This window comes from Mobula birostris, chromosome 5 (assembly GCF_030028105.1).
Source record: "Mobula birostris isolate sMobBir1 chromosome 5, sMobBir1.hap1, whole genome shotgun sequence".
Taxonomy (NCBI): domain Eukaryota; kingdom Metazoa; phylum Chordata; class Chondrichthyes; order Myliobatiformes; family Myliobatidae; genus Mobula; species Mobula birostris.
The window spans coordinates 169,036,910-169,060,448 of NC_092374.1; the positions used below are offsets into that span (position 1 = coordinate 169,036,910).

Here is a 23,539-nt window from a genome sequence, read left to right on the forward strand (position 1 = left end):
TCTTCCAGCAAGTCTCACCCCCCCTTTCAATCAACCCTTGAGAGAGCCAGTAAACTGATGCATTGAAAAGTTACTGTATCCACAGAAAATTAGTGTTGGCATATCACACTGTGTTATTAATGATTCTTTTAATGATTTGATTTCTCCCTAAACCTTTCAGATCCAGAATCCAGACGATCTCTCACCAACAGGTAGCAAATTGTTCTTAGGGACTGGCTTAACGTCATTTGTTAAGAACTTAACATGTTTCCTTGCTATTCCTCTCTCTCTTAATCCATCCAATCTTTCTCCCACTCTTTTATTTGTCCCTCATAGAATTAGGTGAACAGGCCCCTTTGGTCTAATCTGTCCATGCAGGCCAAGACACATGTCTAAGCAAGTCCAGTATGCCTGCATTTGTCCTGAATCTCAGTCTAAACTTTTCCTACTTTTCCTATCCATGTACCTGTCTAAGAGTCTTTTAAATGCTACTCTTGTACCTGCTTCAACCACATCCATTTACTGACCATCCTCTGGGTGAGAAAGTTGCCCTTCAGGTTTCTATTAAATTTGTCCCCTCACCCCTTAAGCAAGGGGTTCCCAACCTTTTTTATGCCATGGACTAATGCCATTAAGCAATGCCCCTGGCCTAAATCTATGGCCTCTTAATCCCCAACTGGCACGCGGCCAAGTGGTTAAGGTGTTGGACTAGCGATCTGAAGGTCGTGAGTTCGAGCCCCAGAAGAGGCGGCATGTTGTGTCCTTGAGCAAGGCACTTAACCACACACTGCTCCAGTCCACCCAGCTGAAAAATGGGTTCCGGCAAAACGTTGGGGGTTAACGTCACGATAGACTGGCGTCCTATCCGGGGGGGGGAGTCTCGTACTCTCAGTCACTTCACGCCACGGAAACCGGCATAAGCACTAGCCTGATGAGCCTATAAGGCTCAGGACAGACTTTAATCCCCTAACCCTTCATTCACAATGCCTATGCTCCTCATGATATTATACACCTCTGTAAATTCACTTCAAATTCTCCTTCGCTCCAATGAATAAAATGCCAGCCTGCTTAACCTCCCTGTACATGATTTGAATTCACCTGCTTTCTTCTAGCATCATTTTTCTGACCTAGTTTTGTTCAGGAGACAGACAGCTGGTCAGACTGCTTATTGGAATCTGTGTGTTTTCTTTACCAGGTATATCTCCCAACGAGATACAGGAAAGTACAGTAAATGCAGGGATAGATCTACCTAACAGTACATCATGAGAAGCTCCATTTAACTAGGGACAACATGTTCTGTGATGTTCACACTTGAATAATTACCAAAAAAAAATGACAACCTATTCCTGTGCAATTAACCAAGAAATATTCTTTTGCACTGAAATGATTGTTAACATGTTTGATATATTAAAGCACTTTCTTATTGGCTTTAGCAACAGATTAAAGAATATACTTTAATCTTAATGTTTATCTTTACCTGATCATCGTCAAACTGATCTCCTCCAAATGCAGACACACAGGGTTTGATACCACCAGTTCCCAAAGCAATAAGCAGCAGTCCAAGCATTGACAAACCTCTGGGAGAGAAAGAATCTTGCATTGTAACACTTCGGTGCAGACACTGAGGGAAAAAGTTGGCTGCAGCTCATTCCGGTTGCAGTCTCACTTCTGAGGCAGCAAACACAAGGATCGGGAGCTGGATATTCAAACCCCTCAAAATTGTTCCACCATTCAATAAGTTCATGGTCTGTCAACGGGTAGTTGAGATGGAGTCGAGTATCTGGGTGAGGGTGCAGGTGCCTGGTTTAGAGAGGTTGAACACACTTGAGTTGTTTTCTCTGGAGTGTGTGAGACTGAGAGAGGAGACCTGATAGAGGTTTATACAAAAATGAGAGACATAGGTGAGGTAGACTGAGTAGAAATATCAAACCCTAGAGGATGCATGCTTAAGGTGAAAGGCGGTAAGTTTAAAGGGGATGTGCAGGGCAAGTTTTGTTTTATTACACAAAGAGCAGTAGATTCCTGAAAAAGGCGACCAGCGTGGTGGTGGTGGAAACATATACGGTAGGGATTTACAAGAGGGTTTTAAAGAGGCATGTGAAGATGCATGGAGTGGAGAGATATCCATCAAGTGCAGGACGAGGAAGCCAGTTCAATTTGGCATATTGTCCAGCACAGGCATTGTCCTATGTTCTATCCAATCTTATGCATCTTATTTGTTGAAACTCTGAAACCATTCAGGCTACAGTGTTCATTCTGACACCCGGGAGTATCAGTCCTATTTCTGCTCTCCTTTCTTCGCTGAGTCTCTGCAACTTACTCCTTAAGGCACCAGCCCGCCAGCACTACCTGTCCTCCTTCTCAATGGAGTCATTAGCAGAGGCTAATTATCCCACCGATACATCTTTGTAATGTCCTAGTCCCCATAATTTACCATTCCCTCAATTTCTAAAAATCTATCTCAGACTTGAATATATTAAATCACTGATCCCCCACAACTCCCCAATTAGTGAGTTATAAAGATTCCCCATCCTTTGGAAGAGGAATTCCTCCTCATCTCCATCCTGAATAGGCGACCCTGATCATGAAGCAACCACCCTTAGTTTTAAATACCCCCGCCAAAGAAAACACCTTCCAAGCATCCATTCTGCACAGCCCACTGATAATCAACAACGTCACCTCTAATTCTTTCAAATTCCAGTCTGCTTAACAAAAAGCAAAATCTCCTGACACTGATATCCGAAATAAGAAAGGAAAAGCCAAAAACACTCAGTAAATCAGGCAGCATCTGTCGAGAGAGAAGCTGAATTAACATATCGGCTTGTTCCCTCTGCCTCCTTCTCCACAGTTGCTCCCCCGAGACATGAGGGACGAGAGATGTTAGGTCAGGCACTGCCTGTGGAGGGAAAGGGATGGTTGACCTTTCATGTCAAGACCCTTCATCTGGTCTACCAAACCTGATGAATGTTTCCTGCATCTTATGTTTTTCTTTTGCTTTTCAATCCAAAATATTTAATATTTCCTCATCAGGCAACTCCTTTGTATCTGGAATCAATGCAGTGGGTTTCCTCTGCACCATCTTCAAGGCAGGAATATCCCCCTTTAAAATGAGAAGATCAAACTCTTCATGGTGTCACCAACTCCTTCCTTTTTGCCCCTTGTAATAAAAGCCTACCTCCTCATTACTTGATGCTGCATTGGCATAGGAGCTCTCGAAGGACGTCTGGAACACGAGTATTCCATAGTCTCTCTGAAGCAATGCCCCAGGTTTATGGGTTCAAGCCCCATTTGCAGAGATTTGTGAACCCACACTGTGAATATTACTGATGCAATTTAATTGAAAGATTGAGTTCACTTACATATGCAAACTCAGGTTGTCTGGTTGACCGTCTCCAGTAGTATCAGTTAAGTCCGCAATGCTACTGATGGCTATAACCACTTGTCCGATGGTGTACACAATAGACAGGTAGATAATAGTCCTGTTGCCATAAAAATACAGATCCATCAGAGAAGAACACAGGTACCTCCAGGTCATTCAGCATCTGGGATGAAACTGAGAAAGTGCTCGCTTCAGGCAGCATAGAAGCTGCACCTCTACACACCACTACAATATTCCTGCCAGCGCATGTATGCACACTTACACTCAAAGGCTCAATTCTCAGGTGGGTACTCACTTTCACCGCCCCACTGTTATTGACATATTCTTCCCCTTGTTCTCCGAATCAGTCAGCAAATATTCACTTTCCACCCCCTCACACTCAGTCACTTTCCACCCCCACACACACACACACACACGCACGCACACGCGCGCGCGCGCGCACACACACACACACACACGCACACACTCTGACACAGGGGCATGCAGGCGTAAGTACACACTCTTGCACTTTCACACATATAGTGAGACAGACATACCAGACACACTCAGGCACTTTTTACACCTACTGTGGCGGTACCTCACACCCACAGACAAATGGAATCATATGCATTTTCACACACATCGTAATATACACACACACTCCCTGATACAAGGAGACACCCATAAACACACATAAAACCACACTCATTCACACTCTGAAACACAAAAACAAGAATCCTTATTTAAATATGTTACTCACATGTGCACACTCAAATACATAATTAGAGGAACGGAATTATTGAACGAAAACTTAAATTGAGGCCCCTTCTACTCTCTCAGATGGCACTAAAGACCCTGACTTCTGTCCAGCATGGAAGTTGTCTCCAGTCTTCCGGCTGACAGTTATCCCACCACAGACTGATTACTTGCACAATATTACCGAGTGGGCACTTGCTCCCACACAGGCTAGAAAATATTTTGAGAGTTCAACATAGCTGCTACACAAGGCCAGGTTTTTTTCCTCTAAATTTATTTATGAAGTAAAACGATTTTTAAGGAACTTACTTGAATTTTCCCAGCCAGGAGTCAGCAATGATTGCTCCGAAGATAGGCATTAAGAAGCACAAAGCGACAAAGCCGTGGTAAATTGCGGTGGCGAGATCCTCATCCCAGCGAAGAAAATAGCGGAAGTACAGCACGAGCACCGCTGCGAAGGAGACGGAGTGGGGGCATCATCTCAGCATTGTTCATTTGCAGACATCTCACCCACCCCCCCCACCACTAAAATAGGAAATTAGTGTGCAACAGCACAAAGAATATTCGCGAGGTAGTCGCCAGGACTCAAGGGCCTGAGTTACAGGCAGAGCTTGGGCAGGCCAGGACTTTACCTGGAGCACAGGAGACTGAGGGGTGACCTTACAGAAAGGTATAAAATCATGAGGGGGCATAGATGGGGTGAATCTGCATAAGAAACAAAAATTAAGTTGAAAGTGAGAGGGGAGAAGGGAAAAATTAAACAGAGACCTATGGGTGAAACTTCTTCATTAAGAAGAAGGTGAACTAATGGCATGTCAGAGATGTTTGGATATGTATATGGAAAGAGAAGGTTTAGAGAGTATGGGCCTTAGGAGGGCACCTGGTTGGCATGGGTGAGTCGGGCTGAAGGGCCTGTTTCTGTGCTGTATGATCTACAACTCAAATTGAACTGTAACATTAAAGGGGCTCTCCTGTCCTCTGTTGTTCTGGCATGTACTCTCCTTGGCTTTGTCGTCTTCGGTTGTCCACTCCCGTCCCGTAAACTCAGCACTGCCCAGACCTCTGCTGCCTGTGTCCTCTCTTACACAGAGTCGAGTACACTCCAGTATCCACGCTCAGTGCTCAATTCTGTCTCCAGTCAATAGACCGATAACAGACCGATAGTCCCTATTTCCCAGGGTGGAAATGTCACATGCCAAAGGGCACAGATTTAAGATGAGCCGGGAAAAGATTAAATGAGGCTTACAAGACAAGCTTTCTGTTTTACACAGAAAGTGGTGGATGCCTGGAATGCACTGCCGGGGAGCTGGTGGAAGCCGATATGAAAACAACAATGTTTAAGGGGGAGTTAGGCAGACACATGAGCAGGCAGGGGATGGAGGGATATGGACCATATGTAGGTGGGTGGGATTGGTTTCAGTAGCTGTCATGGCTGGCACAGACACTGTGGGCCAAGGGGCCTGCTCCTGTGCTGTAACCTTCTATGTTCTGTGGATGAAAAATACTTATCTCTGTTTTCTACCTCAGTGCCATTGTGCATGGCATGATCTGTCTTGGATGGTCTACAAACAAAATTTTTCCACTGTGTCTCGGTATGCGTGACAGTAATAACCCAACATCAATAATTCAAAAGCTTGGCCCCTCTCCACTTCCTCCAGCCCCTCTTATCTCCTGAACTCTAACATTTCTGACATCCTGCTCATCCCAAATTTGAATCCCCAATGTTTTTGCCTGCCAAGGCTTTGAGTCGTGAAGTTGCCTCCCTAAATCCCTCCTTTCAATACCCTTTGACCAAGCCTTTGAGGAACCAGTCTGAACAGTTCTTTCCTTTTTTCCACTATTTAATTATTTTGTAATTTATAGTCACCTATTTATCTATCTATTTATTTACTTAATGCGATACAGCCCTTCTGGCCCCTCGAGCTGCACCGCACAGCAACTCACAAATTTAATGCTAGCCTAATCATGGGGCAATACACAATGACCAATTAACCTACCAACCGGTATGACTTTGGACTGTGGGAGGAAACCAGATCACCTGGAGCAAACCCAGGCAGTCACGGGGAGAACGTACAAACTCCTTACAGGCGGCCGCAGGAATTGAACCTGGGTTCCCCGTACAGTAAAACCTTTTGCTAACCGCTAAGTTACCTTGCTGCCTAATTGTTATGCCTTTGCACTGTACTGCTGCTGCAAACTTCATGTCATATAAGTTAGAGATAATAGATATGACTTTCCGATTTTAAGTTATACCCTCATCTATGATGGTAGGATTCAGTTTGGGTCCCTTAATGCTGATTTAGTGATCACAGTGCTACTGAACCCATTTATTTTTCAGTCATTGCTGGTTAGAAAGATAATTCTCATGTCAATACGTTTCTGAAACAGGATACAGAATCCTAGGTAGCATCTTCACTATTTCAGAGTGAGGATAGAGCACCACCAACCCAGCCAAGAATCACGAGATCCCGTGCAGTCACCCGCTGCCAGGTAGAACCCAGGGATGAGGGTTTTGGGTCACTGACACATCATGTACAAAACAGCTGGTACCTCGCATTCCATAGTAGGAGAACCTTTCGCAGAATTCATTGACCACGATGAAGCAGATGCTGATGGGATATCCAAAAATATTCGGCTGTAAGAAAACAAGGATATGTGACTTCCGATCTTCATCAATGGTTCAGCTGTAATAAGGAGCTGGCTTATCACGTGTCACATCTGTCCCTGCTGTCCGAATATGTCATCTTCACGCGTGGGTGATAGGACCTGAACACTGATTGGTTCTTATTAACATTGTTTAATCTTAGTCACGAGAAACAACATACTGACTGGAAACAGAGCGGAGCAGACACAAACAAAGGCAAAGTACAGTAGATACTGGAAATCTGAAATAAAAATAAGAAGTGATAGATAGATAGATATACTTTATTGAATTCTCAGGAGACCAGGCTGCATCTGTGGAGGGAGAAGCAGAAATAATGCTTTAACTCAATGACCAGGCACTAAAAAGGAATGCTTGTGCTTCTAAAGTGCATTTCACAAACACTGAAATGTAGTTGTCATTGCAAGATGGTAGCTCGATGGTGAGAACCGCACACCCTTTCTGAGTGAGATTGACCAGTTGTCCCCAGGTACCAGGTTGGCTCCCCCACTGCCTTTGAGAGACCTTGGTGCCTTAGGGAATGCCTCATTTGGCAGACGCCTCCTCTGCCCATTTTCCCAGGAAAGGGAAAGAAAATCGGAAAATCCAGATCTTGTTACAAAAAAAAACTGCAAAGGGCAGGAAATCGAACTGCTGCCAGGATTCTGTTATAAGATGATGAGTGAACTCTAAGCTCTCCGTCTATCTCAAGGCCTGGGTGGATGAACCCCAAACCACATGCCTGGGTCACCTAACACAACGAGCTGATCAAGGCTGGTCAGACGGGAAGTCAGAGGTGGATCTGAGCCACAAGCCAGCCCTCATGCACCTCTACTTTCTTAGAAGTCTGTCTAGAACATAGAATAGTACAGCACATTACAGGCCCATTTGGCCCACAATGTTGAGCTGACCCTCAAACCCTGCCTCCCATATAACCCCCACCTTAAATTCCTCCATATACCTGTCTAGTAGTCTCTTAAACTTCACTAGTGTATCTGCCTCCACCACTGACTCAGGCAGTGCATTCCATGCACCAATATGAGCGTATCACCAGAATCATTGACAAACTTTTGTAGATCCACAGTGGAGAGTATTCTAACTGGTTGCCTGGCATGAAAACACCAATGACAAGGAACAGAAAGGGCTGCAGAAGATGGTGGATACAACCCAGTCCATCAGAAGCAAAGCCCACCGCACCATTGAGTACATGGAGTGCTGCCACAACAAAGCAACATCCATCATCAGAGACCCACCACCCCCATCACCCAGGCCATGTTGTCTTCTCGTTACTACAATTGGGCAGGAGGTACAGGAGCCTTGGGTCCCACACAGGAACAATTATTACCCTATAACCGTCAGGTTCCTGAACCAGTGAGAATAAACTACTCTGAACTGATTCAACAACCTACAGACTCACTTTCAAGGAACTCTGACAACTCAAATTCTCAGCATTATTTTTTTTATTTGCACGTTTTGTCTTCTTTTGCACATCCGTTATATATTAGTGTTTCCAGTTTATGTACAGATTTTGATGAAATTCTATTTTTTCCCTGTAAATGTCTGCAAGTGGACTGCAGTGCTCTGCCACAGACTCCGGTGGAGGCCAAGTCCGTGGGTATATTCAAAGCGGGAGTTGATAGATTCCTGATCGGTCGGGGCATCAAGGGATATGGTGAGAGGGGAGGTGTATGGGGCTGAATGGCCTAATTCTGCTCCTATGTCTTATGGTCTAAGTAAATGAATCTCAGTACATTGATAATAAGTGTACTTTGAACTTTTAAACTTTGAACTTCAAACCTGGGATCGCCTTTGAGGTTGGGGGAGAAGGCAGGATAATGGGACTGGGAGGGGCTATAAATCACGATAGAATGACAGAGCAGACTCAATGAGCAAAGTGGCCTGATTCTGCTCCTATGTTTAACGGTCTTATGGAAATGGGGGAGGACGGGTGTGATGGATGGAAGGCATACAGACAGACCCCTCGGTAACGTCGTGGTTAACTTACTGGATCAATGGCCAGAGCAGCAGAGTGGTGTAGCTGGCAGAGCCATCGCCTCATACAGTCAGAGACATGGTTCGATCCTGCCCTCCAGTGCTGTCTGTGTGGAGTTTGCCTGTTCTTCCTGTGACTACATGGGATTCCTCCTAAAGACACTCCTAATGATACCTAGGACAATAGGTTAATTGTCTACAGGAAGTTGTCACTATAGACTATTTCCTAATGAAGGAATAATTTATAAATTGGAGGCGCAAAGGGACGTGGGAGTCCTAGTTCAGCATGCTCTTTGAGTTAGCTTGCAGATTGAGTCAGCAGTAAAGAAGGGGATTACCATTCATTTCAAGAGGACTAGAATAGAAAAGTAAGGATGTACTGCTGAGGTTTCGTCAAACATTTGGAATATTGTGAGCAATTTTGATCCCTGTGTATAAGAAAAGATGTGCTGGCCAAGTCACTGGGTATCTGAAAAGCAGAGATTGAATAGATTTCTGTACAGTTCGCAAACCCATGAACACTAACTCACTATTCCTCTTTTACACTTTTTAAAATTGTAATTTATAGCTTTTTTATGTCTTGCATTGTACTGCTGCCGCACAATAACAAACTTCACAATATATCTCAGAGATAAAAAACCTGATTCTGATTCTGGTAAGGAAGTTAAAGGTTTTGGAGTGAATGGGGTTGAAACATGATTGAATGGTGGAACAGACTCAATGGGCTGAATGGCCTAAGATGGCTCCTACTGTACACCTTATGGTTTATAGGTGTAGTTAGGAACTGGGGGAGTTGATCTGGATGTAGGGTTGCTGTATATGAGTGGCTGGTTGTCAGTGTGTACTCAATGGGCTGTGTCTCCCACGGCAAAGCTTGGGATCTTAATTCTAAACCTATGAGCTGGAATCCTGCCAGTACAATTTGAAGTCAAACAACTAAACGTAGGAGCAATCTCATCCCAGTAAGGAATGGTAGAGAAATATCTGCTTCGTTGAGGTCCTGTCGCGTTAACCTGTCTGTCCTCAAAGTGACTCCAGACCCACTGACATGGTCAGCTTTTAACAGGCTGCTCAGTCAGGGTGATTAGGGATGGCATCGTCAGTGATGTCCACAAGGAGGAAAGAAAGTGAGAAGAGGGGGATGGAAGATGGAAGATGATTGGGCTGCTGGAAGCTGAGAGCCACATCCAGGTCGAGAACTGCCATGTCTATGGCAGCAAATTAGGAGAAGCTCCAAAAGAAATCACTTGTTCTCAAATCCTAATTTAATATGCAACCCAGCCAGATTTACAAGCAACACAGAATTTTTTTTTAAGTTCTGTGAACTCAGCAGTGCATGCAGCATCTGTGAAATGAGAAACAGGTTAATGTTTCGGGCTGAAGATCCTTCATCAGATCTTGGAGCTGAAACATTAACTGCCTCTATCTCTCTCCACACAGATACTGCCTGACCTGCTGAGTGTTTCCAGTGTTGTTTAATCCAATTTCAGATTTCTAGCATCTGAAGATTTTTTTTTCATTTATAGTGACCAATAAAATCAGGTAGACGAGTATCTCAAAGTTCAAAGTAAATTTATCATTGAAGTACATATATGTCATCATATACAACCCTGAGATTCATTTTCTTGCAGGCATACTCAATAATTCCAATAACCATAATAGAATCAATGAAAGGCCGCACCCTGTTTGACAACCAGTGGTCAAAAGACAACATACAGTGCAAATACAAAAATAAATAAGAAATAATAATAATAATAATGATAAGTAAATAAATAAGCAATGAATATCCAGAACCTGTGATGAAGAGTCCTTGAAATTGAGTCCATAGGTTGTGGGAACAGCCAATTGACTCTCTTTACCTTTTAGTATCTAATGTTGTCAAAGTCAAAGTTGAGTTTATTGTCTTGTGCACAAATGCATTAATGCACAGGAGCTGTCGAAGACTTACTTGCAGCAGCACGTGCATCACATAAGAAGCACTCACTAAACAAAATATAAATTTAGCATAAATTATCACAGATTTTACAAGAGGGAACACAATTAGAACAAAATAAAACAGTCCATTGTACTGCAAAGTGATCAAAGCTGTCATAATGTTGCTAAACTGTAGTGATTAGGGCTGCGCTCAATGGGTCAAGAACCAAATGATTGGGGGGCTACAGCACACTCTTCTCAAGTCAAGTCAAGTCAAGTCATTTTTTATTGTCGTTTCAACCATAACTGCTGGTACTGTACACAGTAAAAACGAGACAACATTTTTCAGGACCATGGTTCTACATGAAACAATACAAAAACCACACTGAACTACGTAAAAACAACACAAAAACTACACTAGACTACAGACCTACCCAGGACTGCATAATGTGCACAAAACAGTGCAGGCATTACAATAAATAATAAACAAGGCAATAGGCACAGTAGAGGGCAGTAGGTTGGTGTCAGTCGAGGCTCTGGGTATTGAGGAGTCTGATGGCTTGGGGGAAGAAACTGTTACCCGTAGTCTGGCGTGGGAGCCCGAATGCTTCGGTGCCTTTTGCCAGATGGCAGGAGGGAGAAGAGTTTGTATGAGGGGTGTGTGGGGTCCTTCATAATGCTGTTTGCTTTGCCGATGTAGCGTGTGATGTAAATGTCTGTAATGGCGGGAAGAGAGACACCGATGATCTTCTCAGCTGACCTCACTATCCGCTGCAGGGTCTTGCGATCAGAGATGGTGCCATTTCCGAGCCAGGCAGTGATGCAGCTGCTCAGGATGCTTTCGATACATCCTCTGTAGAATGTGGTGAGGATTGGGGGTGGGAGATGGACTTTTCTCAGCCTTCACAGAAAGTAGAGAGGCTGCTGGGCTTTCTTAGCTATGGAGCTGGTGTTGAGGGACCAGGTGAGATTCTCCGCCAGGTGAACACCAAGAAATTTGGTTCTCTTAACAATCTCTATGGAGGAGTCGTCGATGTTCAGCGGAGAGTGGTCGCTCCGTGTCCTCCTGAAGTCAACAACCATCTCTTTTGTTTTGTTCACATTCGGAGACAGGTTGTTGGCTTTGCACCAGCCCATTAGCCGCTGCACCTCCTCTCTGTATGCTGACTCATCATTCTAAAAATGTAAGTACTGACTTACCTGCATGCTGAGTTTTAATGTTCTTATCACCATGTCAGAGTTTCTGCCTTCATTCTCTCTCTTCGTTTGGATATTTACTCAGGGACATTAAGCTGGAACATTCACTCCTAAGGCTTCCTGGTATCCCATTACTCCATGACAAATTTGTCCCTTGAGCGCATTGGCCTACTTTAGGTCAGAAACTTCAAACAGCCTCAGTAGAGCCACTGTTACTGATGCCACACCCTTGTTGGGAGCAGGAGCTTCTGACTCCTGGCTTCTGCAGTGTGAGGAGGAAGTATATCTGTCATCACTGATAAAGTGGACCCTGCAAACTCACACTCATTTCTCAATCATTCTTTAGTTCCTTGTGTGCAAGGAGAACAACATGGCCCCTGTCACCACACAGTTCTGAAGTCTGAGCAAAGAAATGCTATCTTTATACAGAATCGATCAATGGTTAACCTTGTTTTTGTTCAAATTCCTTATTTGCAAAGTCAGTTAGCATTCACAGTACAGTTGTTAAAAGTCAATAGAAACTGCAAGCTAACAGCTGACAAGACTATGAAGTTATTAAAGGAACAACCCCTCAGTTGGTATGTCCTTGCATCCTTCCATTACATCCTTATCTTGTCACAAGTAAGCCCAAAGGCTCTGGTCCCCTGCTGTGTAAAGGGTAGCTATGCTCTTAAAAGACCTTTCTTGCCTTGGCTGACTGCACATTATCTGCAGGCTATTCTTGCCTGGACATCATCTTAACCCTTGCCTTGCCACAAATTCCACATACCCTTCTCTCACTCATGAGTGACTGGAAGCCAACTCTGAGGGCAGACTTCTCTAGAGGTAACCCTTCAATCACCTCAGATAAGTCCTTCGAGTACCTCAGTCAATCAGAAGGAACAATAGGTCTAGTACTCGAGCAATTAGAACCATAGAACCATAGAACATTACAGCACAGAAACAGGCCTTTTGGCTTTTCTTGGCCTTGCCGAACCATTTTTCTGCCTCGTCCCACTGACCTGCACCTGGACCATATCCCTCCATACACCTCTCATCCATGTACCTGTCCAAGTTTTTCTTAATTGTTAAAAGTGAGCCTAAATTTACCACTTCATCTGGCAGCTCATTCCACACTCCCACCACTCCCTATGTGAAGAAGCCCCCCCCCCAATGTTCCCTTTAAACTTTTCCCCCTTCACCCTTAACCCATGTCCTCTGGTTTTTTTCTCCTTCCCTGATCTTCTGTTTGGGACAACAGCCCCTGCAGCTTGCATCTAGTATTCTTGTATGAAACAAACTTGGAATGTGAAGGTCTGAAGTAATCAGGTAAAGCCCCAGAGATATTGAATTGGCACAACCTCTCAGTACATCCTATGGAGAACCAGATCCATTTCCATTATGCAGATGAACGGAGGCATTATAAAAAAGGAACTGAGTGACAGAGAGAGAGATTGAGCTGAATGATAGGAGAGGCTGGGTAGGCTAGGACTTTATTTATTGTGGTGTGGGATACTGAGGGGTGATCATAGAGAGTTATATAAAATCATAGTGTCTTGGTTAGGGTGAACATGCACAGTTCTATCCCAGAGTTGGGCAAACAAGAACTTAAGGACATTGGTTTAAGGTGAGAAGGGAGAGATAGGAACCTGAGGGATAACTTTTTTTCTTACGAAGTGTGTGGTCAGGACATGGAATGAGCTGCCAGAAGAAGTGGTTGAGGCAGGTTCATTAACAGCATGTAATAGGTACATTGCTGGTCGGAGATGTAGTGGCATCCGCGCCGGACATCGGGATGAGTGGTCCTGGGTTCAAATCCGCCCGGCTCCTTTCACGCTTTCCAATCATGCCGGATTGAGCATTGGGCCTCATAAAAAATAGACTAATTTTTATGCTAAAGAAACAGCAAGGTTTCCGTTCAGTGCGCCACAAGGCACGAAGAGGAACACCAGCAACGACAGGTACAAGGACTGGAATGGTTTAGCACAGGGGTTCCTATCCTGAGGTCTACGGACCCCTTGCTTAATGGCATTGGTCCATGGCACAAAAAAGTTGGGAGCCCTTGATTTAGGGAGATAAGAGCCAAACACTGGCAAATGGGCAAGCTTAGACGGACATGTTATTTGGCATGGACTGGTTGGAACAAAGTATCTGTTTCCATGCTATCTTACTCTAAAGCTGTAAAAAAGATGGGATCTCAGTTTAATCTTAGTTAATAATGCAATGCCTCTCACATAACAAAAGCTCATCTGTTCTTCCAACCAAAACTTTATGTTCAAATCTTTGCGTGGGATTGAAATTAACACCTTTCGATTTAAGTAGAAGACTACACTTGCAGACAGAGCCTGAGAAGTAATGGTTCACAAGGGTGTTGTGCAGGATTTCAAGGCCTCTAGAGCAAATTTACTGGGGTCTGAAGAAGAGTCCTCCAGCACTTTGTGGTTGTTACTGGAATCCTCTCAGGAATAAAAAGGTTCCTCTTACCTTGAGAATGAAGGGACATTTGATAGGGAGGCTTGGAACCAGGAAGAATTTCCTTGCAATGGTGGAGTGCCCTGAGCACAGGGATGCATCAGGCAGAGCTGGTGCCAATACTGCATGCTGTGTACATACATGTATATACTGAGAACATGTTGTAGGTTGTAGAAACAGTTTAGAAGTGACCTGGGTAAAGTTATCCACGCCGGTTCAGGCTGTCGGGTAAGAACTGTTCCTGAGTTCCTGAACCTGGCGGTGATGGACCCCGGGCTCCTGTACCTCCTACCCGATGGCAATAGTGAAAAGAGAGCGTGGACTGGATGGTGAAAGATGGAAGTGGGAACGTGCAGTAGGGCTGTGAGTGAAGGGAGAAGGTAGAGGGTAGTGCTGATAGGGAACACGTGCACATTTAACACATTGTGCTAAGGCCAAACACTGCAAGGCTTAAACTCCCAAGCACGTTCTTTGCCAGGGGAGTAGCTTATTAGAGAAGAGAGTTGCATTGACTAGGTCTTTCAAAGAACCAGCATAGGAACGATGAGATGAATGGTCTCCACCTCTGCTGAACCTTTCTGCAATTTTACATGTCACACTGACAGGAGAATTATTTATTTTTTGATCAGGTGAAGGATATTAATCCAGTAATCTAAAGAGGAGGACGAGTTGTTGAAACCAAATCTTAAAAAAAGATGCAGATGCATGAAATCCAAAACAAAAACAGAAGGTGAAGGAAACACTCAGTAGGTCAGGCAGTATCTACGGAAAGGGAAACAGAGTTAATGTTTCAGGGTGAAAACCCTCTGTCTGAACTGGGAAGGAGACGGAAGAAGCTCAGGGATTGGGTTGTCTCTGCTGGGGTATAATTGGGGAAATGATGATTGAGGTACACCACCTTCATGTTCTGTCTGGGCGCCTTCTGGACTCACTATTGATTTCTACAGCTTCAGATAACTTGATTTCTGTCTGTTACAGTCAATGGTCTGTGATGTTGACTGACTGCGTTTGTTTTTCCTACCCCTTTTAATTTTTTCCTCTCTGGGAGTGGAAGACGTACCCAGCCTGACCTTCCGGACATGTTACCCCACTCTGCATTTCACAACTCCCACATCATTTTGTCCACATTCTCACTCTCTAAGTGCTCCCATTCACTCAATAACCAGGCAAACTTGTCCACAGCTTATCCTCAGGGTCAGTTCTGAGACGACAACACCGTTTCTCTCCCTCCTGCCTGAACTGCCGAGTGTTTCCAGAATTGTATTTTTATTTTACATTTCCAGCATCTACTGTTTTCTGATTTTCTTTGGTAGTTTCCAGTTTCTGGTGAGGCTCACACCCCTGACCTGTAACAATCAACGTACTGTATATCACACACTGAGTGAGCTGGTGAAGGTTTCACAAAGACATCCCAACAAGATTCCAAGCTGCAAAGTTAACAGAGTAGTGAACTTCTTCAACCGGAACCTTTGAACCTGAAATAAATTTCATTTGCAATTTTTGTTGGCGACATGAGTGTAACGAGGAAGGCCGGTACCTTTTATCCATTTGAGTTGGAGATATCTCTCTATCCACTAATGTAAATGAGCAACCAGTCCTTGTACAAACAAAATGTCTTTCATTAATTGGGTTGGGTGAACCAATTATTTACATTGGTGGCCTGCACAAAAGCAAGTCTAATGTCTGAACGGGTGAGATTATTATGGGGAACAAGGAAATGGCAGACAAGCTGAACAGCTACTTTGGATCTGTCTTCACTAGGGAAGACACAATCAATCTCCCAGATGTAATAGTGGCCAGAGGACATAGGGTAACAGAGGAACGGAAGGAAATTCACATCAGGCGCAAAATGGTGTTGGGTAAACTGATGGGACTGAAGGTTGATAAATCCCCAGGGCCTGATGGTCTGCATCCCAGGGTACTTAAGGAGGTGGCTCTAGAAATAGTGGATGCATTGGTAATCATTTTCCAATGTTCTATAGAATCAGGATCAGTTCCTGCGGATTGGAGGATAGCTAATGTTATTCCACTTTTTAAGAAAGGAGGGAGAGAGAAAACAGAATTATAGACCAGTTAGCCTGACATCAGTGGTGGGGAAGATGCTGGAATCAATTATAAAAGATGTAATAGCAGCATATTTGAATAGCAGCGGCAGGATAGGTCTGTGTCAGCATAGATTTACGAAGGGGAAGTCATGCATGACTAATCTTCTGGAATTTTTTGAGAATCTGACTATGAAAATGGACATGGGAAAGCCAGTGGATGTAGTGCACATGGACTTTTAGAAAGCCTTTGATAAAGAGGTTAGTGTGCAAAATTAGAGCAAATGGTATTGGGGCTAGGGTACTGACATGGATAGAAAATTGGTTGGCAGACAGGAAACAAAGAGTAGGGATTAATGGGTCCTTTTCAGACTGGCAGGCAGTGACTAGAGGGGTACTGCAAGGCTCGGTGTTGGGACCGCAGCTATTTACAATATACATTAATGATTTAGATGAAGGGATTAAAAGTTTGCAGATTTGCAAATGACACAAAGTTGGGTGGCAGTGTGAAATGTGAGGAGGATGTTATGAGAACGCAGCGTGACTTGGACAGATTGGGTGAGTGGGCAGATGCATGGCAGATGCAGTTTAATGTGGATAAATGTGAGGTTATCCACTTTGGTGGCAAGAACAGGAAGGCAGATTACTATCTGAATGGTCTCAAGTTAGGAAAAGGGGAAGTACAACGAGATCTTGGTGTCCTTGTACATCAATCACTGAAAGTAAGCATGCAGGTACAGCAGGCAGTGAAGAAAGCTAATAGCATGTTGGCCTTCATAACAAGGGGAATTGAGTATAGGAGCAGAGAGGTCCTTCTGCAGTTGTACAGGGCCCTGGCGAGACCACACCTGGAATATTGTGTACAGTTTTGGTCTCCAAATTTGAGGAAGGACATTCTTGTGGAGGAGTGCAGCGTAGGTTCACGAGGTTAATTCCCGGGATGGCGGGACTGTCATACGTTGAAAGATTGGAGCGACTGGGGTTGTATACACTGGAATTTAGAAGGATGAGTGGGGATATGATTGAAACATATAAGATTATTAAGGGATTGGACACGCTAGAGGCAGGAAACATGTTCCTGATGTTGGGGGAGTCCAGAACCAGAGGCCACAGTTTAAGAATAAGGGGTAGACAATTTAGAATGGAGTTGAGAAAAAACTTTTTCACACAGAGGGTTGTGGTTCTGTGGAATGCTCTGCCTCAGAAGGCAGTGGAGGCCAATTCTCTGGATTCTTTCAAGAAAGAGTTAGATAGAGCTCTTGAAGATAGCAGAGAGAAGGGATATGGGGAGAAGGCAGGAAATGGGTACTGATTGTGGATGATCAGCCATGATCACGGTGAATGGTGGTGCTGGCTCAAAGGGCTGAATGGCCTACTCCTGCACCTATTGTCTATTGTCTGCTTAGCTGTGGATTAACGGCCCCAGAGTCAGAGGCAATAAATTTGAAGCCCATTCTGAGGGATTTAATTCTCCTTCTTGCTCCATTGAGTACCTTTTGGTTTAGGGAGTCAGCTATTAGTTAACCACTAGTTTGGTCCTTGAGGGGTTCACTAGTGACTCTCGATAGGCTGGCACTCCTAGGGTGTGACAGAGTGTCAGTCACCATCTTCCAGAGGCAGACACAGTACAGTACGCATGGTACAGGCCATTCGGCCCACAGGGTTATGCCAACCTTTTAATCTACACCAGGATCAATCTCTTGCTTCTCTCCAACATTATCCTCCATTTTACTTTCATCTGTCTAAGAATCTCTTAACTGTCTCTAATGTACCAGCCTCTACCACCACCCAGGCAGCGTGCTCCACACGCCCACCCCTCTGTGCAAAAAAAATCTGACCTCAGATATCCCCTTGATACTTTCCACCAATCACCTCAAAATCGTGCCCTCTCGTATTAACCGTTTCCACACTGGGAACAAGGTGCTGGCTGTCTACTCTATCCATTCCTCTTATCTTAAACACCTCTGTCGAGTCACCACTCATCCTCCTTCACTCCAAAGAGGGAAGTCCCAGCTTACCCAACCTTTCCTCGTAAGAAATGCTCTCTAATCGGAGACCCTACCTGCCCACTCAGATGGATGTGGGAAATCCGGGGGCCACAGTTCGGAGAGCCAGAATCCTCTTCCTGTGTCCCTCACTCAGCACCATCCATCAGCAGGTTGTCTGGTCATTTTCGGTTGCTGCTGGGGAAATCCCGGCATGCAAAACTGGCTACAGTGCCTCTGGACTTCAGCAGTGAGTATACTCACAACATTATCCATTGATTTACAGACGTCACTACAAGTTGTGATGTCAGGAGTCGTTGTAAATCTGAAATAAAACCATTAAATGCAGGGAACACTCCAGCCGTGACTGTAGAAAGGGAAGCAGAGCTGAAGTTTCATGTTGAAGATCCTTTGTCAGGACGATAGAGAGGAGACAAGTTAGCATAAAATTGTAGAGAGTGTGGGGGAAGGAGGGTAAGTGGAGTCTCTGTGAAAGGGTGTTGCTAAGGTTGCTATGGGGATAAGTCAGTAGAGGTCATCTAGGTGTCTGTGATATTGGGTCATTTAGCATTAACTGATCCACAGTCATGTAAAATGTTTCACAGTATTTCATGTTCCTTTGTCTGTATTCTCACTTTCTAGTTGTTTTCATTTCATTGCTTTATTCTCTAACTGCGCCTTTTAACCCACTGACTCTTCCTCCCCACAATAAATTTAGCATCACACCCCACACCTCCATCAATGATATTCCCTTTGGTCTACCCGTCTCAACCCCTCTCCTCCTGCCCAATCTTCTCTGCCACTTAAAAACTAACCTGCTTTCTCTCTTTTCTGACAAAGAATCTTCCACCTGAAGCATTAACTCTGTTTCTCGCTCCACAGATGCTGCCTGATCTGCTAAGTATATCCAGTGTTTTCCCTTCTACGACAAAACACAAGCCTTTTCTTTCAGAGTTGAAACCTCAGGAATAATTAAGATTTGGGCAAGTGTCTGACAGTCATGACTGAAGTATAATTTTAGATCATCATAAACCTTCTTATCAAGAATGCAAACATGTTAAATACGTTTCTTGGTAATAAGTTTCAATGGAGATTGCAACAAAAATACATTAAGCAGCATTTCAAAGCAGAAAGGAAATGATTAAGAGTGATCTTCAGAAGTAACTCTGGAGCAGAATTACACTGATGTATGAAAGGTTCCTTATAACTTATTACTCGGCAGGTAGAGAGTGAAATTCTACAACTAATTTGTTCTTTGTAAAGGTACTGCACAGCAAAAATATTGATTAGGCATCTTCCCTGTAAAAGACAGTCTCTCAGCTAGGGACTATGACTGATTCTGAATGGCTCCGTAGCAAGAGGTAAGACAGTCAGAATGCAGTGTGGAATGAACAGTAGGAAAATGCCACTCACCGTTGAGCTTCTCTGCTCCTTGGGTGCCTTATTTTCATCTGTGGAAAGTTTCAGAAACAAGAGAGAAATGAGTGCTTTTTTAGACATTGGAGAAGGGGTTGACTTTGAACGATTCCAGGAACAGCAGAATTTGTTTGTCTTTTGTTGGTTGTACAATGAGCCACAGTTTAAAAAAATTCATTTGTCAAGTGGAATATTTAAATAATACAGATTATTTGAATTGCAGCGTTTCAATGAAGTCACCAACCTTTCATGTTGCAGCTGGTTAAGGTGGCTTGGTGCTCTCTGGAAACTTGAGAAGAGATTGACTGGAGGCTTGGAATCAATTTTTAAACTTGCCTTTAATGGCCTTGAACCTGGTCCATTTCTAATCAGTCAGGTGACTGAGGTTGCTCTTCATCTCCTTTGGTGCAATAGTACAGCGCTACCTGTGAAACAACTCCTGAGATTACACCGATCTGGCTGCCTTAATGGGAGGAGATTTTGCTGGGCAGTGAACCAGCCGGGAATTTCACTTCAGATTGCACAAGCGTTTGCAGCAACTTTGACAGCTCCCCCGTTGAATGTAGTTGTTCAGGGTTCAAGATCAAGTTCTTCTCACTGCTGCCATCACGAAGGAGGTACAGGAGATCCTGCTCCCACACCATTAGGTTCAAGAACAGTTATTACCCTTCAACCATCAGGCTCCTGAACCAGCGAGAATAACTTCACTCACCTCAACTCTGAACTGATTCCACAATCTGAGGATTCACTTTTCTACAACTAGTGTTCTCAGTATTATTTACTTATTTAAATATACACCATTTTCTTCTTTTGCACATTGGTTGATTGTCAGTCTCTGTGTGTAGTTTTTTGCTGATTACTGTACTTTCCTGTTCTACTGTGAATACCTGCCAAAAAAGCAAGAATCTCAAGGTAGTATATGCGACATATACGTACTGTGATCATAAATTTTCTTTGAAATTTGATCAGGTGTTTCAGTGTCAGCCTGCATTCCGTTTTTGTGTCCTTCAGATGGGATGCTCGCTGAAAGCTCTGTCCGAGCAGTGTGTAAGATACCCCCTGGCCAGAACAGCATGTTGTTCAGAGACTCCACATTTAGCAACAGGGCCTCTTCGTTCATTGACCCACTGCTGCTCGAGGGATCTTTCCTTGTACAGGTCGGTTGGCATACCTCCTGCTTTACTTCACATTTCAGTGGGAAAATTGGTTTGGAGCATCCCAAAGGAAAGGTGAAAGACACATTGGAATCATGCCTGACTTGTGTTTGGAAGGCCAGTGTTTTCTGTTTCCAACTCACAAGCTAGAGCGCCTAGTTCCTGATGAGTACTTAGAGGACTATCCCAATGTGATCCACAGCTTTTCCAAAGCCTTGGAGACATTTTGTGCAGGTGGCAGTCTGTGTGACTTGTGGTTAAAGGTTCTTCTATGCATACTTCTATCTACAAGTAACAGGAGGTATCACTGTGAGCATTGAATTATCTAAGATTATCTAATTATTGTGTGATGAATTGCTTAAACTAGGTCAGTTTGTGATAGATCAAACTCGCAGGGTCTAGTTAATGGTTTTGAGTCCTTCAAGTCATTGAGGGAGAGGGGAAACCTCACAGGTAGTGATGCTTAGTGTCTTCCCTCTGTATTGATGCAAAACACAGACAAAGGAAGCCGTTGGGTAGATTCCACCCAACCCTTTCTGTGGAGGCTTTCACATTACATCTCTGTGGACACCGCCCACTTCCAGTCTCTAGGTTAACTGGGTGGCAGATCAAGTGACTTCAGGTGGCCAAGGTGTAGGACTCATCCAATAACCATGAGACCACCTGGTGCCTGACCGACAGGTTATTCACATTGTGTGAGGGACCAGTGGGGGTCTGTTTGAAGTCCTCTCCTGATCTTCAGCAAGATCCCTGGGGCTGGGAGATGACAGTGCCAATGCTCACAGTCGTTTGGTCCCTGACCAGCTTGCTGCTGTCTGGGTGAGTTGATCTTTCCCTTCCTATTTTCTCCCCAACCCATCCATCTTCTCACTTCCTCCACTTACTATTTCTCCTCCAACTCCTCTTCCCTTCCCTTCCTCCAAGCCCTTGCCCTCTCTCCCTCCTCCACCCCCCACTGCCTCTACCTGTCCTGCTCCTCCTACTTCTCCCCCCGCACCTCTTTCTTCATTTCCTCTTTCTTCTCTTCCTCCTCCTCAGCTGAGTTCCTGAGCCAGCCGGTGTTGGCAGAACACTTTACAGAGAGCCACTCGGGTTCTGTCTGTCGAGTCGAAGCCTTTCAACTTCCACAAAGCCAATTTTCAAGAAGTGTCTCGGCCCGAAACGTCAACTGTGTATTCATTTCCATAAGTGCTGCCTGATCTGATTTGACAACATCATCTTTGAAAAGCATAGGAAATTATTTGTGAAAACTAGGCTCCCTATCTACACCTCGCTGCCTCAGTAAAGCAGCCAGCATAACTAAAGACCCCACCCAGCCGGACATTCTCTCTCCTTCCCCTCTCATCGGGTAAAAGCCTGGAAGCCCATACCACCAGACTCAGGATAGCTTTTACTTCACTGTTATAAAACTATTGAACTGTTACCTAGTATGTGAACGTGGACTCTCGACAGCACAATCAACTTTGTTCTTATTTTGCACCTTTAAGTTCCTCGGCATAAACATCACCAGGGATCTCACATAGCCTGTACATACCAGTTGTGCGGTGATAAAGGCACAACAGCGCCTCTTTCACCCTAGACAGTTGAAGAAGTTTGGCCCCCCAGATTCTGAGGACTTTCTACAGGGGCACAATTGAGAGCATCCTGACTGCCTGGTATGGGAACTGTACTTCCCTCAATCGCAGGACCCTGCAGAGAGTGGTGTGGACAGCCCAGCGCATCTGTAGATGTGAACTTCCCACTATTCAGAACATTTACAAAGAAGGGTATGTAAAAAGGGACCAAAGGATCATTGGGGACCCAAGTCACCCCAGCCACAAACTGTTCCAGCAGCTACCATCTGGGAAATGGTACCGCAGCATAAAAGCCAGGACCAACAGGCTCCGGGACAGCTTCTTCCACCAGGCCATCAGACTGCTTAATTCATGCTGATGCAACTGTATTTCTATGTTATATTGACTATCCTGTTGTACATAATATTTATTATAAATTACTATAATTGCACATTGCACATTCAGATAGAGATGTAACAAAGATTTTTACTCCTCATGCATATGAAGGATGTAAGTAATAAAGTCAATTCAATTCAATTCAAAACCTTATTATCTACCTACATTCCACTTTTTCTGTAGCTGTTACACTTAATTTTGCATTCTGTAGTTGCTTTACTTTGTCCTACTTCAATTCACTGTGTAACGGTGAGATCTATACGAACAGTATGCAAGACAAGCTCTTCCCTGTATTTCGGTACATGTGAGCCAATTCCAGTTTCAAAGGTTACATCAAGAAGCAACAGATGAAATTTCTTCCCCTTTGGGGATCCATCGCATACAGATGCATTCACTCTGAAGGACATCGAGGAACCCTAAACCTGATTAAGGCACTTGTAAGCTCTTTTAAGACAGGGGTAACCTCAACCATGATTCAGTGGGAGCAGAAGATGCCTGCACGTTCCAGGGCAGTGCTGAGGGAGGGCTATACTCTCAGCAAAGTCACCATACCACACTGTGCTTCAATTTAGACAGTAAATCAAAGGCTCGTCAGTTGATGTGGAATACCCCACACAACTGTCTTGGGAGCCAGGTATTTACCCCTAAGCTTACTTCTCAAAAAAAAGTTATTTTAACATTTCTGGGAATGCTGGAAAACTGACT

At 44.2% G+C, this 23,539-nt stretch overlaps 1 protein-coding gene across 2 annotated transcripts in view; it reads right to left on the reverse strand.

The window, feature by feature from the left end:
• Positions 1–20,046, reverse strand: part of LOC140197361 (solute carrier family 15 member 1-like) — a 59,108-nt gene extending 39,062 nt beyond the window's left edge. For both annotated transcript variants that reach the window (XM_072257314.1, XM_072257315.1), the window contains exons 1-6: positions 19,976–20,046; positions 19,729–19,766; positions 6,644–6,728; positions 4,403–4,544; positions 3,339–3,458; positions 1,457–1,556 (exon numbers count right to left, since the gene is read on the reverse strand). In XM_072257314.1, the coding sequence (XP_072113415.1) occupies positions 1,457–1,556; positions 3,339–3,458; positions 4,403–4,544; positions 6,644–6,728; positions 19,729–19,766; positions 19,976–19,982 (492 nt within the window). In that variant the 5' untranslated portion in view covers positions 19,983–20,046. The remainder of the gene's footprint in view (positions 1–1,456; positions 1,557–3,338; positions 3,459–4,402; positions 4,545–6,643; positions 6,729–19,728; positions 19,767–19,975) is intronic.
• Positions 20,047–23,539: the final 3,493 nt, after the last annotated feature.